The sequence below is a fragment of the Porites lutea genome, chromosome 5, assembly GCF_958299795.1.
Source record: "Porites lutea chromosome 5, jaPorLute2.1, whole genome shotgun sequence".
Taxonomy (NCBI): Eukaryota; Metazoa; Cnidaria; class Anthozoa; order Scleractinia; family Poritidae; genus Porites; species Porites lutea.
This window is the reverse complement of record NC_133205.1, coordinates 45,399,801-45,416,300: the sequence shown is the minus strand read 5'-3', so window position 1 is coordinate 45,416,300 and position 16,500 is coordinate 45,399,801. Positions and strand designations below refer to the sequence as shown.

Genomic DNA, 16,500 nt, shown 5'->3' with positions numbered 1-16,500 from the left:
TCAAATCGACTGGAACTCTGCGACATGTATAACGTATTCTACAGACTACTATCAACGACTCACTTTAGAAAGCTGGTTTACTAACTTAGAACAAACGCCACTGAATCGTAGTCAACAGTTACCGGCGCCGTACAAAAGACTTATTGATGAAATCAAACAAAACTAACCACGAGGGAACTACTGGATAACTGACAATTTAACTAACAGTAGACGACTGTTTAACTGTGACAATAGACGGATCGAAACGCACCAACATCACGGCTTAACTGACAGACGACTAATAACCTCGCGGCGTAATTGACCAATCAGGGCAATGACCTGAGTACAATACCACCAACCGACGTGAAACAACTCACTTTGACTCTGAAGATGACATACCGGCGCACAGGTTGTCGAAACGTCAGTCACTGTCAACAACAACAGTCCTATTCAGGACTACGTTTACCCGGACGATCAAACCCAACCTACTTTTGAAATGACTCCTGGGTTCAAACCTTTCACTGAATTAACTTTATTCATACACGGTAATAATTTCAACTTACAATTGTTTTATAGGGTTTGGGCAACTGCATGTCGAATAGCTAGCCTGAGGCTCTAATTATGCACTTCACAGGTGAGCCGAAAAAGCCTCAGTTTAATAAGTACTCAGGTACAGCCGCATGATGAAATTTATCCTCCTTTTTAATACATCATGATAATTAATTGGCATTTTCCATCCGCCATCGTACATCGTTGGCCAACATAGGTTTTCTAGAATATTACATGATCTTACGGAATAGTCCCCTTTTGCAATGTGTTGCTTTCTGTTTTTGGGATTCTTCAATTGATCTGCACGTGTTTTTGTGCAATTAGCCCACACAAGGCTTTGATAGTCGAAGTTCGGCTGCACTAGTGATCGAAAAAAGGCTATTATTATTCTTGAGTCCTTAATGTTGTCGCAGTGCCGGTTGCAGCCAACCCTATTTCTCAATTGCTTCTAGGTCGCTCTTTAGGTTAAGTTCAATGTCGCTGGTACTTCAATCAGTTATTGTTGTGTAAATATCATCTACAAACATACGCGGGGTAGTATGCTGCAGGTAATTGTGAAAAATTGTTGACGAAATTTAAGAATAGTAAGGGACCTAGGATTTATCCCTGTGGAATAACACAACTTATATATTCCCTATCAGACGAGACACCATTAACAGAACACTGCCGTCGCCTGTTTGTGAGGTACGACTCTAACCAATTTAGAAATTTGCCGTGGAAACTGTTGCGTGGTCCAAACTATTAATGCCAAGAAGATCAATGAAGACGTTATTAGTTAATAGGCCTTTGTCCATGTTTCTGAGTCATAAATCCGTGCAATCCAGACTGAAGTTTTGAGAGTAATTTGTTTTTTGTGAAAAATTCAAGAACTTGCGCGCTAGTCGATTACGTTCGAGATGGCGGTCTATCGTTGTTAGCTGCGTTCCTTGCCTCCACGTCATCACAGGATAAATTTCGACAGAAAATATACCCACGCCAAGGTTGTGGTTAATGGTAACACATATCGATCACATCTGAGATATATGGGCTTGGAAGTTTAAGAAGCTTACTTAGGAATTTGTCTAGAACACAACTTTCGGATGGACTTCATTTCGATATTAGCAGTATAAGTGCTCTGAAGCAGGTGGTATTGTAATTTACAATAAAGAGTAAACGGCATTCTAGACTTTTTTCTTTTTAATTTAAAAGCGTTACCGAAGAATACAACGTACGTGTCTTGGAGTCCCAAAAATTGCTCTGAAATATGCTTGTACTTTATGTCAAACGAAAACTAAATTGAGCACCATCCACCTCTGTATCAAACGTCATTAGATGAAGCTGTTGTTGGGAATTTATAATTTTCATATATTCCACAGGAACTGAAAATATGTCTTTCTACAACCAGTCCAATATGGACTCCGATAAATAATGCGAGAGCATCTGGTTTTTTTCGGTCTGAGGTTCGCAGGCTAAACTTTATTACATGCCAAAATACTCAGCGTTTCTTCCGAAACAGGCTATTTCATCTGTAACGCCATATTATAGTCAGGTTATCTTGGGTCAAGTCGATCTTGTTCGTAGTGCGAACAATCGTTTTGGATTAGAAGCTTCTTTTAGTGACGGACCTACAAAAAATGTTCATTATCTGTACAGTCAAACCTAACCGACACTCGTTATAGGAAGACACCTCACTCACTACACTACAACACTTAAGTCAAGCCTCCCGACACAAATAAACACGGTATTTAAACTGGCCTCAGGCGGACAAGTGGCAATTAAGGTGTTCGTCCATTTCCACTTTGTGTGAAAGTTCATCTGAGAAACAGCACAAAAAAATTCATTAGAGACGTTAATGTGTTTTTTTTTTTTGGCAAGAATATTTACCATCTTTCATTTTCTACTTTCTTGGTATAAAAGCTATTCTAGCTTGCTTAGATGTGGTCGTTTAGACTATATTTAATGGCAATCTTGTTAACGACAGCCGCAGTTAGATGCCACCATACCAGGCACGTCCTTCAGGACGATCGAGTCATCTTTTTCATAGTAGAGCAGGCTTATGGAGTGCAGTTCAGTGGGAACACATGTGGCCGCAGGGATCTTCTTACTGAGTCGATGGTGCAGAATGTTCTGTAGAATTGCGTGATTAGTCGGGTTTGATTGCTGGCTCAGAGTTCGTGGACAATGACCGTCACAGTAGTGGAATCCAAATCGTGTTGGAGCGATGATCCAATCATCCCATTTCAGGTCGCGGAATCGGACAGATAATCGACGTTTTTGACAGAAGTTGATGTCCGAGCGCTTTGTTCTTCTAATGTTTACCTGCATCTGTGTTGTGTCAAAGTTGCCAGTTGTGTTTTCTTCATCACGTTGACTTATCATCATTGGCAGAATTTGATGAAACTTACTTGATGATTCAATCGAATCCGTCAAAACAACAAGGAACGGTTCTCTTTTCCCTTTTGTAGCAATTCTAAGCAGATGAGTGGTCGTAATTATAACTTGTAAATCTTTTATGTCTTTCCTGACCTTAACAGGCAAAGCTTTAGTGAGATTTATTACCAGCCATCTGCCTTGGGTTAATTTATGAACACCTGGAGACACTGTTGTGGTATAGTATTTCGTGGCTGCAGTAACTCCTAGCTTCAAAGACCGCCCCTTGCGAGGAATGCTGACCTTAACTGTTCCTAAACCTGCCGAATGCACTTGAAGATGTAACTCAGCCTTTCGTACTCTGTGGGACCTTCTTACACCACCCCAGGATAATTTAAACCAAAGGATAACTCTCCTTTCGCTCTTACCAAGATCTGTTTAAAATCAATCATGAATGCAAACAAACACATTATACCTGCTAACACATATTATCAAGAAATAGAATTGTTGGCACCTCGTGTGGATCATTACAATCTATTTAATGCCTTAAACGCTTTAAAGGATTTGCAATATCCGGCAGTGTTACCTTGTGGAAAGTATATTCTTGTAGTGCTGCCTAACGAAGCATCTCTGCCGACGTCAGACAGTTTTGGGAGCTTGCCCCTGTAAAGATTCAAGACGTATCGAGGAATGTCATGGCGATGGTTGGATATATTAGGCGCCTGTTCCATGTCCAATACGTTAAGCAAACCAGAGGCAAATTCCTTCTCAGCCTCTTCAGTTAACCCTTTGGATAATGCGAACAAGGAAAGAGATAAAACTAGAGCAACAGCTGAAGAGCTCATTTCAAAGATTTAAACCTGGCAAGGTCGGCAATAAATATGTCACTCTATTTTACTTGAAGTCTTGAATGAAACGCTTGATTAATGGCGCCAACTTAAATAATAATTACACCCTATAAAGGTGCTTAAAATATCAAATGAGATTGCAATTTGTTGCTGATAGTTTTTCGGTATTTAAATAATCAACCAGGCGTGTTCATTTAGCGGATTAGTTGTTAAACTATAAGGCGCCTCACGCACAAAAAAGCTAAAACAGTTTCTCCACTTTGCAATGAAATGTCATGACAGTGCAGGCGAAGTATAGACAGAGTGAAGAACTCAAAGGCAAACCGCTGATTATCTTAAATCGATATTTATTAATGATCTGTAACAAAATCGTCACGAGAATCTCATTCTTTTATCCAGCGATAACCTTGGAAGCTTCCTGAATAACAAGATGATATTATCATCACGCATATTGTAAAACAAAGATGATTCAATGTTATTGAGATGAAAAGCAAAGCAGGAGCATTCCTACAAAGAGCCTTTCCACTTTTCGCCGTTTTCATCACCAGTTGAAGTCAAGAACATTTGAAAGTGGAGTATTTTACATCATACTTCCTTCACTATAACTTTGTAAAAGTATTCATTATCTTTGATTTCTTTGGAAAACAAAAACAAACTTTATGTTTTCTTTTTTGATACAAATATCCTTTTATATCGTGAATCCGCGGTACAAAAACACTCATATATTGGCAAACCCGCCCTATTCAGAACATTTCTGGTGAACTAGAATATAAAAGGAAGGTGCTTTCCATAGATTACTTTGTAATTATTTCCGCCAATGTCATTAGCGAAATACCTCTTTGCCAAATTAAAGGATATAAAAATGTCAATTAGATCATAATGAAATAGGCAGGAAATTAATTATCGGATGATCTGGTATTAGCCTTCGTTTTTCTGGGTCGGGAACTCCAGAGCAAACATTTCTAAGGTGTGAATCCTGAAATTCATTATAGCTTGCGGATTCTTTATATCCTAAACTGCCTTTAATGACGTACCAATTCAAGTGCAACTCACAATCGAGATACAAACAACTTGCATACGAAAAAAAACTTTTTAAACACGATAAAAGTCCCTTTGGTGCAGTGTCGGATCCAGGGGGAGAATCCGGGGGATGCGGACCCCCCCTCCCCAGACCTGGCGCTTGTTTGAGACTGAAATGCTTACACCGACAAGATCTTACATCACTTTTTAACTGGCTGATTTTTTAATGAAACGCGCGTCGCATTTTGCCACTAAACTAAATTCCAGGGATCATTCAAAATTCAAAAATGTAGTTGTTTTCGCGTACCCTCCTCCTATAATCTGGCAAACTGAGTATTTCCCGTGCCGACGGCGACCGACATTCACACTGAGAAACACGTGGTCGTCTCTGTGGAAGTAATTTGCCACATAAAAGTTCAACAGTATTTTCTGCACTAGCCTGTGTAAGCACCTTAGTGGTTTGTGGAAAGTGCATGGAGATCCGACGTTCCTATATTCTGGGGAGTTTTTGATAATCACTGAACTCACAGTTTAAAGAATTGTCACAAGGACTCTTCCTGATGTGTAACTGCAACTACGTTTGATTTATCCCCTGAACCAAAAAATTAAACGGAAATCTGAAAAGAATAGACCTTGTCAAGGTCTTGGAAGCCATTTGATATTAATTGACGAGTAGGCAACAGCGTGACAACATACAGCGTTTGATGAGAAGCTAATGTCGAATAATTTCCGTAAAACGGCTGTTCTGGGCTTCACTCCTTACGGTTCTGCTGAAAAAATTTGAGGGCGTTACACTGCAGCTACATGCGCTAGAATCACTTTTTAAAATTTTCTGTACATTTGTACGGGAAAATTTCTATCCCCGCCGACTAAAATTTTCTGGAAAAATTGCAGACAAATAATATGGAAAATCTAAAGCAAGTGTCTGGAGAAATTAAAGCACAATTACGGCGCCCAAAACTCAGTTGAGAGCTGTGCCCAGCCGAACCGATGTAAAATAAGACACCTTGATCTTTCTACATTACCAATAATTAAACTAACAATGGTATAAACCTTATCCGTTATTCGTCTTCGAATCAACTCAATGATAATAGTTGGCTCGTTAGCTCTATCCCCTCAATTTGTTTAGCTCTCGTGTCACAGATATCAAGGGTTCATATCATCCATAAAAAGCTTTCTTTACGCAACTGCTAGGCCGGGCCAGGGCTGTGTCTACAACTGCGATATCATCTTTAGGTTTATGCAAGGCAGGAGACCTAGCAAGCAGCTCTTGACCTTTTTGAAAGATTACCTACAAAAACATTTACTTTCCCTGATCAAATTCCTTGTCAGATCAGTATATTGGCCACCTTATATTCCCGCTTTGACGATTGTTGGTCTGTTGGCCGCTTCAAATTTTGAAGGAAATTGTTTCCATGTTAGAGCTCCACGTGAAGCGGATTTTTGTATATTATCACTCTAACTGTACCCACTAACAGATGATGTTCCCGCTGTTTTTGCTGTTTTATTTTTTCTTTCTACGTTTTACTGAGCTTGACTTCCCTTCTACCTCACACATTGAAAAAGCTAAAAGTAATCTCTTCTTAGTAACCTTATCCCGAGCGAGTTTTTAGGAATGTAAGGGGATAATAAGGAGATTTGAGGTTCATTAATGGAAATTCCGCATGATCTTCCGACCCTGCGATAAAATATTTTCAGTCAACTGATATGTTAAGTCTGTCGAATCTTTGGCAGGTTCAGGGGTCGAGAAAGCTTTGGCTTGGGGACGGACCATTAGAAAACTTATGGAGGGGGGGGGGGGGGGGGGGCGAAGTACCAAAAAAAATTCGCGCAAGGGAAAATTAAATGAAAAAATTCTTGCACGCCAATTAACCCTAAAAAATATTCATGCTATGGCCTTAAAAAAATTCATACAAGGAATTTGATAACGAAAAAAAGTTCCTGCGGCTCGAAAATTTCCCTCCACCCCCATAACTTTTCTAATGGTCCGTCCCTTAGTGATTGGCCTCGTCACGGTCGGAGCGAGATTTGAGTGCTGGAAGGGCCCATGCCAACAACGAAAAATGTATCTAATTAAAGAAAAAAACGACAATAACAACGTGGCCAGGCATATTGAGTTTCGGCTCTGCTCTCACTTAAGACTTGTCGACATGTCAACTTGTTTGAACCACGAAGTCGCGATAGGAAAAACAAGCTGAAAGACCCCCAGGGGTAAACTCCCAAATATGGTCTATACAGGGTTGTGCCGCTAGACAGGGTATGGTTTTTGTCCTCTCTTTCCTAAACAGGGTATATAATTTCGTGTGAGTCTGTCAACAGGGTATTGCCTGCGTGATTAATTTGATTTGGTAGATGAAATTTGTTTGTACTCAATGACTACAACGTGAAAACAAGATGGCGTGCGTTTAGTCCGTTGTCGTTCGATAAAGATTTCCTGAACATTCACCTTTTTGTGAACTGGCACAGTAGAATCTGTGGAGTGGCTGTTTGGTTTACGTTTGTAGGAAGTCCATTTTGGTACCACGGATATAATCCCTCTCAGAGGATCAGTTTGCATCTCAACTAAGGAACCCTTTTTTTCACTTTAACAGCCTGGTAGAGAACATGCTATCAGTTTATGTACTGTAGGCCTTTTTTTGGCTCGTGATAAAATATACCGCTCCTTATTTTTAAAGAAAATAACACTGGTGAATTCAAATTTTTAAAGACGTGACACTGTACTTAAGGGGTTTTTTTTCGACGCATGACCCAGTAGCTATAAATAGAGTTCATCACCGTCAGCAAATGTTAGACACGTTCAAACACATCCTGTTGCGTCTCATAACGTTTTGCTTAAGAAACTCAGTTACGAAGACAGTTTCTCTTTGTCGATACAGTCTACAGAGTAACATTACATTGTTCGCACAAAACAGGCTTCCTTATGAAGGCCCTTTTTTTCTCATGGCTTCTTGGGATTTTATGTGTCAGCGGTAGCGTTGATGGTGAGTTTCGTTTTAAAGCCACCATAGTACACATTGTAATATTAAGTTGCTGTTATTGGTCAGTGCTATAGTTCTTGATCTACTAGTGGTTGCTGAAAGTTTTTGGTCAAATTTTGGCAGTTAAGATCCATAAGAGCTGCACTAAAACGAATGTTGTCTCGAGGTACCTGACTGCCATGACTAGTAAAGGTCATAGTAAGATTTCTGGCTGTGATCACCGTGTTTAAGATACAGAACCACGGAAAATAGTTTATTTGAAAGAGACAAAAAAATCTGCATTTGCTAGTTCCACCTCCTACCAGCTTAATATGCGTGATAAATAAAAACAGGAAGTTCTAAGAAAAAAATTCCTATTGAAACCAAGTCCTGATTCAGTTTTCTTCGGTCTGACCTCATCACCTGGTCGTTATGCTGCTGCCACATGTGATGCTAAATGAACCATTGTTTGCCGCCATAAAAATAGATCTTACATAACAAAAATTCCAGATTCGTCTAAAAATGTTTAAATGTAAATCCTGTAGGGCCGCTCACGCAATTTAGCGGCTTTCAAATATTCAATTAATCATTGATAATGATTTGTTCAGCCTAGATAGAATCTACTTCCTTGGTTATGTTGCTGTCCAAAAAAGTGTTCAGTTCTCAGTATCTACGTCAGTAACAGTTGAGAATAACAGCAATAAATAAATAAATAAACAAATGAATAAATAAATGGATTGCAAAACCATACGAAGAAGACTTGATATTCACAGCAAAGGCCTTTTACGTTACGGGTTGCAATTAAAACTAGAGAGCTAATGATCATATTTAAAAAGCTAACAAATCATGAAACATCTATTTTTCTTTGATGAACACTTTACGACGTAATGACGACAAAGTTAAAGTGTTGGTAAATATGGCTTCAGAACTATCATAAAAATCGTTTCACTGAAGTCTCCAGACCCTTACCGACTTAATTATTATTTTTACTTTTAAAGGTGCCTGTTTGGAAGACCTTGGAAATAAAGTCCCAGATAAAAAGATTACTGCGTCCTCAAGCTTGAATAAAAACACAATTGCTTCCTTTGCAAGACAGGATGGAAAGAACGCCTGGTGCTCGGCTTCGAATGACTTGTCACCATTTCTACAAATAGAATTAAACGAAGATAAGAAAATAACAGAAATCGTCACCCAGGGTAGCCGAAACTTATCGAGATGGGTTACACAATTTCGCGTCAAATATTACAAGGAAGGAAAATGGAAAACTTATGTTAAAAAAGATGGGACTCAGGTATGATAACATGAGAGGTATAAAGCGTTTTTAATTCACGTGACCAGCAGCTTTACCAGTTCAATGGTAAAGAAGAAAGCCATAACAAGAAAAGAGTTCAACTTGCGCATGTTGGTTCGCCACACTAACATGGCATGTGTGACGTCATGTAAAACGCTCTTTGAAAATAAGTGTTTTTTTCTGATTTGCTTCTACATTTTTGGTTGTTGTACTGTGTAAAATTTGTTTTGAGTGAAAAGCTATGATAAAAAAGTGTAATCTGAATCTTAGTTATTTTTGCTTTGCATTTTTTTTTCAATCTTTACAGATATGAAGAAAATAAGCCTCTTTGCAATACCGACACTGAAGACAATTCTTTGCTTTACGTATTGCGGGGCTTAAATTTTTCTTTTGTTCATAACTACCCAGCAAATTTCAGAATTTACAAAGATTAGTATGGAAAGCCACTCAACCGTGACTAGGTCGTTTTCTTAAAAATCTTTCAAGCTTTATCGAACGGCTGTTGTAATCGCTACTTTTGAGATCCCATTGGTACGGCTTAAAATTTGTAGGTTACCAAATTTTTATATGCTCTAGGTAGGAAGGTAATACCTTATTTAACAAATTCATTTTACAGGAGAAGCACGCTAGCCCCTAAGATTTATAAATGAAGAGATTGACATAGCGAGCTTTGCTTTATTCGAGAGCAGTTCAAAAGCATAGCACCTCTAAATTTAAAACTTTTTTTAGAAAGAATTATACGTGTTTTCAGAGAGTTGATCACTTAGTCACTGTTGCAAAAGGTCTCTGCTTTAGGTTTCGCGCAAAATCTCAAAGTCCCTAAAGAATTATCCTTTTGTATACTTTAGCTGAGGCTTTGGTTTTTAAAGAAATAAACAAAACAAAATTAGTAATGATATTAATAGTAATGATAATTATTTATGTGTAGGATTTTGATGGAAACCAATCAAGAGAGAGATTAAAGATCAACCCTTTGGACCCGCCAATTGTGACAACCATTATTCGAATATACCCGAAAAGAACCGGTTCAGTTTACAAACAGACTAAATTAAAGAATGTTACGTGCCTCAGACTTGGATTTTATGGATGCTCTGCACCAGGTGGGAGTAGACGCTTGTTGGTAGGAATATTTGATTAGTGTACATGTATGTCGAAATAAAACCTAGCATCACACAGACTTGTCAAAAATAAATGGAGAGAAGATCCTTTCAGTTTACGTTAAATTGCAATTCATGCAGTTGAGAAAAGAGAGCCTGGAAAAATTCAGGCTTACCGGGATTAGAGCGCTGACCTTTACAACACCGGTGCAGTGCTCTATCACATGGAGTTAACAAGCCAACTGGGAGCTGTTCATCAATTTGGTTCCTAATACCTGGGGAAAGATGAAGATGAAATAATGAATATATGAATTTTATATATTGGAACCACTCGGAGAAGTTCATCGCAGTTAAAGACGTAACTAATGCAGTTGCAAAAAAGAAAGCCTGAAAGAACGCAGGCTTGCCGATATTCGAACCTAGACCTCTGCAATACCGATAACCAATTAAGCTAGCAAGCCAATTACTGCAGGGAGCTGGTCGTTAAATTAGCCCGCAAATACCTCGAAAATATGAAGATGAAATGTTAAATATATATGCATTTCATATTTATAATTAGCGAAATGTCTGTCTTGCTTTTGACGTAATCTCACAGTTCCTCCCCTCCCCCCCCCCCCCCCCTTGCCTTTGTACCAGGCTACGATAAGCGTTTTCATTTTCTGCACTCGCCGAAAAAAATTTGATAAAGGAAAATTACGGCAATAAATGTTGTTTTTTTTTGTTTTTGGTTGCAAAGACTCACGCAGGTGATAATTCTAGCGAAATTTCTTCACTTCCCATGCGTTTTATTTATGAAAGCAGGAATAAGTATTTCACTTACCTTCCGAGGAACATATCAGCTTTTTGTAAGTACATGCATTCACAATCTTAATACAAAGAAAAACTAAAGTCTTTTTTAAATTATTATTTCAAGTCGATGGAGGCTGGGGGATTTGGGGCAACTGGTCAGAATGCAGCGTAACTTGTGGCGTTGGATTTCGATCACGTGAACGGAAGTGTGACTCACCCGTACCTAAGAATGGTGGCAAGCCGTGTAATGATAGTGGAAGACTGGAAACTATTGATTGCATCAAGCCAAGTTGCAAAGGTTTGTGAAAGTGAAAATGTTTACGACCCTTTCTTAAAACAAAAGTTCTCAAAATAATCCTTGTGTGGTATTATATGTTAGTGACTCTGTCTTTCTACTAAAGAAACGCTGAAAACCTTGGCATTGCTTTCAATCATTTATTTCACGATCCAGATATTGAATTTATATACCACGTAATTACAATTAATTTATCTAGTGGACGGAGGATGGGGTAGGTGGAGTGACTGGACAGATTGCAGCGTAACTTGTGGCGTTGGATTTCGATCACGTGAACGGAAATGTGACTCACCCGTACCTCAGAATGGTGGCAAGCCGTGTAATGATAGTGGAAGACTGGAAACTATTGATTGCATCAAGCCAAGTTGTAAAGGTTTGTGAAACTGAAAATGTTTACGACCCTCCTCTTAAAACAAAAGTTCTCAAAATAATCCTTGTGTGGTATTATATGTTAGTGACTCTGTGTTTCTACTAAAGAAACGCTGAAAACCTTGGCATTGCTTTCACTCATTCGTTTCATGCTCCAGATATTGAATTTATATACCAAGTAGTTACAATTTATTTATCTAGTGGACGGAGGATGGGGTAGGTGGAGTGACTGGACAGATTGCAACAGGACTTGTGGAATTGGAATGAAGTCACGTACGCGAAAATGTGACTCGCCCAAACCTCAGAATGGTGGCCGAGAGTGCGATAAAAACGAAGGAGTGGATATAAAACTATGCAGGAAACGAAAATGTCCGGAAAACGGTAAGTGCTTACAACACTAAGGCTATGTTCAGATTATACTGGATAGCTGGGCTTCTGTTTACACAAATGGACTTTTCTGCGCGATTTCGGTACGGAGCGAATCCGCTGGCCGTGTCCATCTCTGAATTCAAAAGTCACCGCGCATCTGATAAGTGTTTATACTCAGATACCGGTTAGCTTGTCGTGTCGGCATGAAAACCTATCCGGTATACCATGTAATGTGAACACGGCCTATGTAGTGTACAAGCAATAGAAAAGATAGCGAGAAAAGAGGAGGCCGGGGAATGGGAAGGGAGGAGGCCTGGAGCAGACGGGGGTACACTGCAGAGTAACTAAAATATCCGGCTCAAGATCTGTAGAAAACATAATCACCTATTTTGCTGCAAAACAGTCTCAGGGGCCTTTGAAGAAAAAAAATATTTGAATCAATCAATCGATCTATCTTTAAATTACTTAATCAACTTTATTTCATCACAGTATTCTCAAAACTTTGTGATAGATCAGTTCTAAGCAAAGCTTCATCAAAATCTATTAGAACTTTACAATAAAAGTCAAAAAACCTTCTTTTAAATTGATGTCAGGAGGTACTTTAGAGAATCGTGGCAATGTATGGTTAATTCCTAACCTTAAGTCAATATCATGGGAATATGAGTTGGCAATTGACTGCATTCTAATCCTTAATTCAAAAGCTTTGAACTTAAGTTACCAAAGATAGGAGTTAGCGGTGAGGATATTGAAGCAGATCATATTTTGTTTCCTTTCCAGAAATCTATGCAGGGTATTCCGGCTCTGGAGAAGGCTGGGTAATGCACTCGGGTGGTGGAATGAACTCCGCTGGATCAGAAGACCGCAGGCCTGATGAATGGGAAGAACACAGTGGAAAAATACCTTTTGAACTGATGTATGGAGATGACGAAGATTACTCTTAAGCAAAGAAATTATTTAACGTCACCCGACTTTTGTCCCAAAAATGAACTTTATACAACAAGTAAAATTTGACAGAAAACTCACATTCGCGAAGTATTTGTCTAGGGTTTGACTAGTTTAGCTGAACAGGACAGTAAGTAGCGTGTATGCTTCTTGTTTGAGGAACGTTCACTTCGTTTTTGGAGACAAAAATGCAGTCAAAATTGACTAAAAACGAGTTTGATACAAGCGTTTGGTTTTTGTCTACTTGTGTTTAACAATAAGCTCAACAAAATATATATCAGCTCCCTAATATATACCTGGATTTTTGAAAACCGGGTTGGCAAAAATATCAACTCATTCTACTGCTTGGCATTTTAAAACAATAAAACTCATTCAAAGGCCGATTGAAAGCTTTTATCTGACGCCGGGCAGTAAGTTAATAGTCCCTAGAGGCATTCGAACGACTTCAAATTTATAATGACGCAAATTTTAGAACATTTGTTCAGTAAACTGACTTCGCGAAGTTCCAAACAGGTGTCATTTCAGTTTAGAAATTTTTAAGTTGAGTGAACTGCAGTGAAAGAGTGCCTGGTTAAGGCTTACATAACAACCTAAACGGTTGGCAAAACACTACTTTTTTCGCGGTTCGATAAACAACAGGATTCCGCATGGGATAGACAACAAACTGAATGAAAGGTGGTGCACAAATTATCACTTTCTGATCGTCAAAAATCTGCCTATGGTTCAATGCCATTAGAGCCCGCTAAAACTAGACCTACATCCAATTTTCCTGAGTCGAGAGTCGCTTTTCCACGGTACAATCAGCTAAGCCTAACACCGACGAAACAATATTAATGGCTGGCACAGAATATTTTGGCCAAACCGCAGTTCAACCACGCGCAGGGGTGGATCCAGGATTTTTTTTAGGAGGGGGTGCACTCGTCTCTTGCTCTACGTCAACACCAATAAACCACATAGTTTTTTTTTTTGCAGAATACTAGTTGTATTAGAAAACCGCAGGTCATCTCGGGGGGGGGGGGGGGGGGCACCCCTGCACCTTCCTCCTAGATCCTACCTGTCAACAGCATGTGGAAATCACACAATCACACACTTTCGCGGCACTGTTAAGACTATCCACAACCACGCATAATCTTCCCACGTTTAACATAGGCGAAATATCATCGAATAACTCGGAAAAAGTCAGCATATTTCCAGATAAGCTCGTCTTATTCAAGTTCGTGGATGTTGAGTCACACAGTCGGCGGATCACCTTAGCCTTGTTTTCACACCAGAAAAAAAACCGGGTCAAAGTTCACCTGCAATTTTGCTCGTACCTAATTCATTTGACTCCTAAGAGCCCGTTCCCGAGGCCAAATTAAAGACTTAGTGGCCACCTTAGAAAAGCGAACAATATCGTGCCTTTCTGCCTCAGCCCGGATCAGGGTGATTGATCCTTTTAGCCAAATGAAACGACAATATAATACGATATTGGACAATGCAGACTCTGCGAATCGCAATAACTTTGTCCCATCTCAGAGCTTTACATGATGCTATCCGGGAAACGTTTCTCAAGGTGACCAATATCTAAAAGTAAACTGCGCTAAACGGCACCCAAACCAGCTTTAGGCGCACACTAATTTCGTGGCGTCTCTATTATTGCGCATAAGGACATATCCACAACCATTAAGGTTCGAACAAGCGGCTCTCTTAGTTCACCTATATACTGACGTGCTTTCTGGTGCCATAAAAGGTAAAAAAAGGCAAGGCAACCATATTTTACGTCGATAACTCGTGACAGTAATAACTGATAAACTTGAGGTCGATAGTGCGCTCATTTTACCCCCTCTTTCAATCTATGCTCCGTTTTAATGTCAAAGCTACACAGGATGTAGAGAAGTTGAAACAAGGATATGATGTCACCTGGGATCGAACTTGGGACCTCGCGCACCGAAGGCCGCGCACAAACCACGTACCCTTGCTCCATACCACTGTCTAATAGAAAATGACCGTCAGCATTTCAAATAATTATAAGCTCACAATTGGGGTATTTCTATTGCGTAGAAATGCATTCATTAATTCGTTTGGACCTATTTTATGGGCAGGCAACATTGCAGACATTGAATGTAGTTATTATCACAGATTCAAAATCATTAAAATAGGATATTCTTCAAACTCATTTTAGACCTTAGAACATTCGAGCGATCGAGCTATCGCTAGCATGCGTCACAGAAAGTATATCGTAAGTCCTCGAGTTTTTATGAACAGGGGGATTCAAGAGAAAAGTCATGGCTGCAACATGCAGACTCAGGACGCATGCCCTAAATTATTTTGACATCTGTGGGATTTTTGGTCTTTTGATACATAGGGGAGGTAAGAGGTACGGACCTTGGGAAAGGGGAAAGTAGTGCTGCAGTATGTATAGATATTTACCGCTTTGAAGGTTATAGTGTTCAAGCAGCTTAGTCTGAAATAGGGTATGCAGAGAGTTTGGGTGTAGTTTATCGTTTTTCAGGAAATTGACTCCTAGAAGATTTAGTGAAGACTAGAGATACCGGGAATTGACACGCACAAAAAAAAAAGAAGAAAAGAAAATCAGCAAATTTTAATTTACCCACAACTCAGAGTACTAAGCTCTCAGTTTAATAGCAAAGAAATCGTACCCCTCGGTATTTTCTGAAAAATAGCGACTCTGTCTAGGATAGGGTTGTTAACATTACGAAATGGTGCCCCTTTCACTTCTTTTCATTATTTGTAGCGTTTAATAAATTAACATGTTACGGTAATATGTTCGAAATATTACAATTTAAGGCCCTTTGAAACCTCAATGACAGATTTCCGTAACCTTTCAAACCTTTTATATACTCTAACTCTTGAAATCCCACTCTTTAGTGGCGAAAACGTACCTACGGAAGTCCAGGGGTTTCGCATACTGATTTCGTTTTTATTTTTCACTTTTCCATTTTTATTTTTCACTTCACCATTTGTTGAGGTTTCAGTTTTTATTGTTCGGCGAAGCCTTCCCGTTTTGGACATTATAGAGAGTAAGCACGCGTGTTTTGAAGGTTTGCTATCTCCTGAATCACGCGCACAGTGCCACGGAATGCGTCTTGGATGAAACATTTTTTATTTTAAGACCTGATGAGCATAGCTTAACGCCAATAAAATATACAGAGTTTAAGGGTGAAAAAGGATAGCGAATAATAGTCAACAACACAAGACAAGGCAAGAACTTTATTTGTACCACACACAGGAAAAAAATCATCACACAATACTACTTATTATGTAAGGTACAAGCCACCTAGAAAATAGCTAAAAAGCTAATCTACAATCTTGGACAAAATAGACGGGAAATTTGTACCCCCCTCTCCTCCAAATCAAGGATGGAAACATGGCGCGTTTTGGCTTTTTGCGCGGCTTTATCCTTGATTTGGGGGATGGGGGTTTGCTGTTCCATTTATTTTGTCCAAGATTGTAGCTACAATCGTCGTCAAAAGTGTTGGGAAGGTTGCCTTTTGTACCTCTTCTTTTCCTTCCTTCCCCTGCCCCTGGCCCAATGTTGATCAAAACGTTAATGTTTGTGCGTGTAATTGTTCCGTTATATCCCAACATTGAATACAGGGGACGGAGGATATTTAGCAAAAGAGAAAACTCTCTTTTTTCAGGATTA

The 16,500-nt window shown here is 39.3% G+C and overlaps 3 protein-coding genes across 4 annotated transcripts in view; 1 reads left to right on the top strand and 2 right to left on the bottom strand.

Annotated features, from left to right (window-relative positions):
- The window catches only part of LOC140938752 (allograft inflammatory factor 1-like), a 225,245-nt gene that overhangs the window by 134,490 nt on the left and 74,255 nt on the right, over positions 1-16,500 (bottom strand). The window lies entirely within an intron of this gene.
- On the bottom strand, positions 1,722-3,725 carry LOC140937149 (bone morphogenetic protein 2-like). Its single transcript, XM_073386681.1, has 2 exons — positions 3,464-3,725; positions 1,722-3,311 (listed from the first exon to the last, which is right to left on the bottom strand). Exons 1-2 carry the CDS (start codon positions 3,720-3,722, stop codon positions 2,479-2,481), a joined length of 1,092 nt encoding a protein of 363 aa, XP_073242782.1. The 5' UTR covers positions 3,723-3,725; the 3' UTR covers positions 1,722-2,478.
- Positions 7,516-13,255, top strand: LOC140938746 (thrombospondin-2-like). Of its 2 annotated transcripts, XM_073388273.1 has the most exons (7): positions 7,521-7,726; positions 8,701-8,993; positions 9,922-10,093; positions 11,004-11,177; positions 11,374-11,547; positions 11,745-11,924; positions 12,690-13,255. In XM_073388273.1, the coding sequence occupies exons 1-7, from the start codon at positions 7,666-7,668 to the stop codon at positions 12,851-12,853; spliced, it is 1,218 nt and encodes a 405-aa protein (XP_073244374.1). In that variant the 5' UTR covers positions 7,521-7,665; the 3' UTR covers positions 12,854-13,255. The 2 variants fall into 2 exon arrangements, with proteins under 2 accessions (XP_073244375.1, XP_073244374.1); XM_073388274.1 differs by lacking the exon at positions 11,374-11,547 and having other exon boundaries at positions 7,516-7,726.

Excerpts from the sequence above, each read along its gene's own strand:
- LOC140937149 (XM_073386681.1), bottom strand. The coding sequence starts at position 3,722 with ATGAGCTCTTCAGCTGTTGCTCTAGTTTTATCTCTTTCCTTGTTCGCA. Across the intron at positions 3,312-3,463 it reads AAGAATATACTTTCCACAAG|ATCTTGGTAAGAGCGAAAGG; the intron begins GTAACACTGCCG and ends GATTTTAAACAG.
- LOC140938746 (XM_073388273.1), top strand. The coding sequence starts at position 7,666 with ATGAAGGCCCTTTTTTTCTCATGGCTTCTTGGGATTTTATGTGTCAGC. Across the intron at positions 10,094-11,003 it reads TTATGGATGCTCTGCACCAG|TCGATGGAGGCTGGGGGATT; the intron begins GTGGGAGTAGAC and ends TATTATTTCAAG. Across the intron at positions 11,925-12,689 it reads ACGAAAATGTCCGGAAAACG|AAATCTATGCAGGGTATTCC; the intron begins GTAAGTGCTTAC and ends TTTCCTTTCCAG.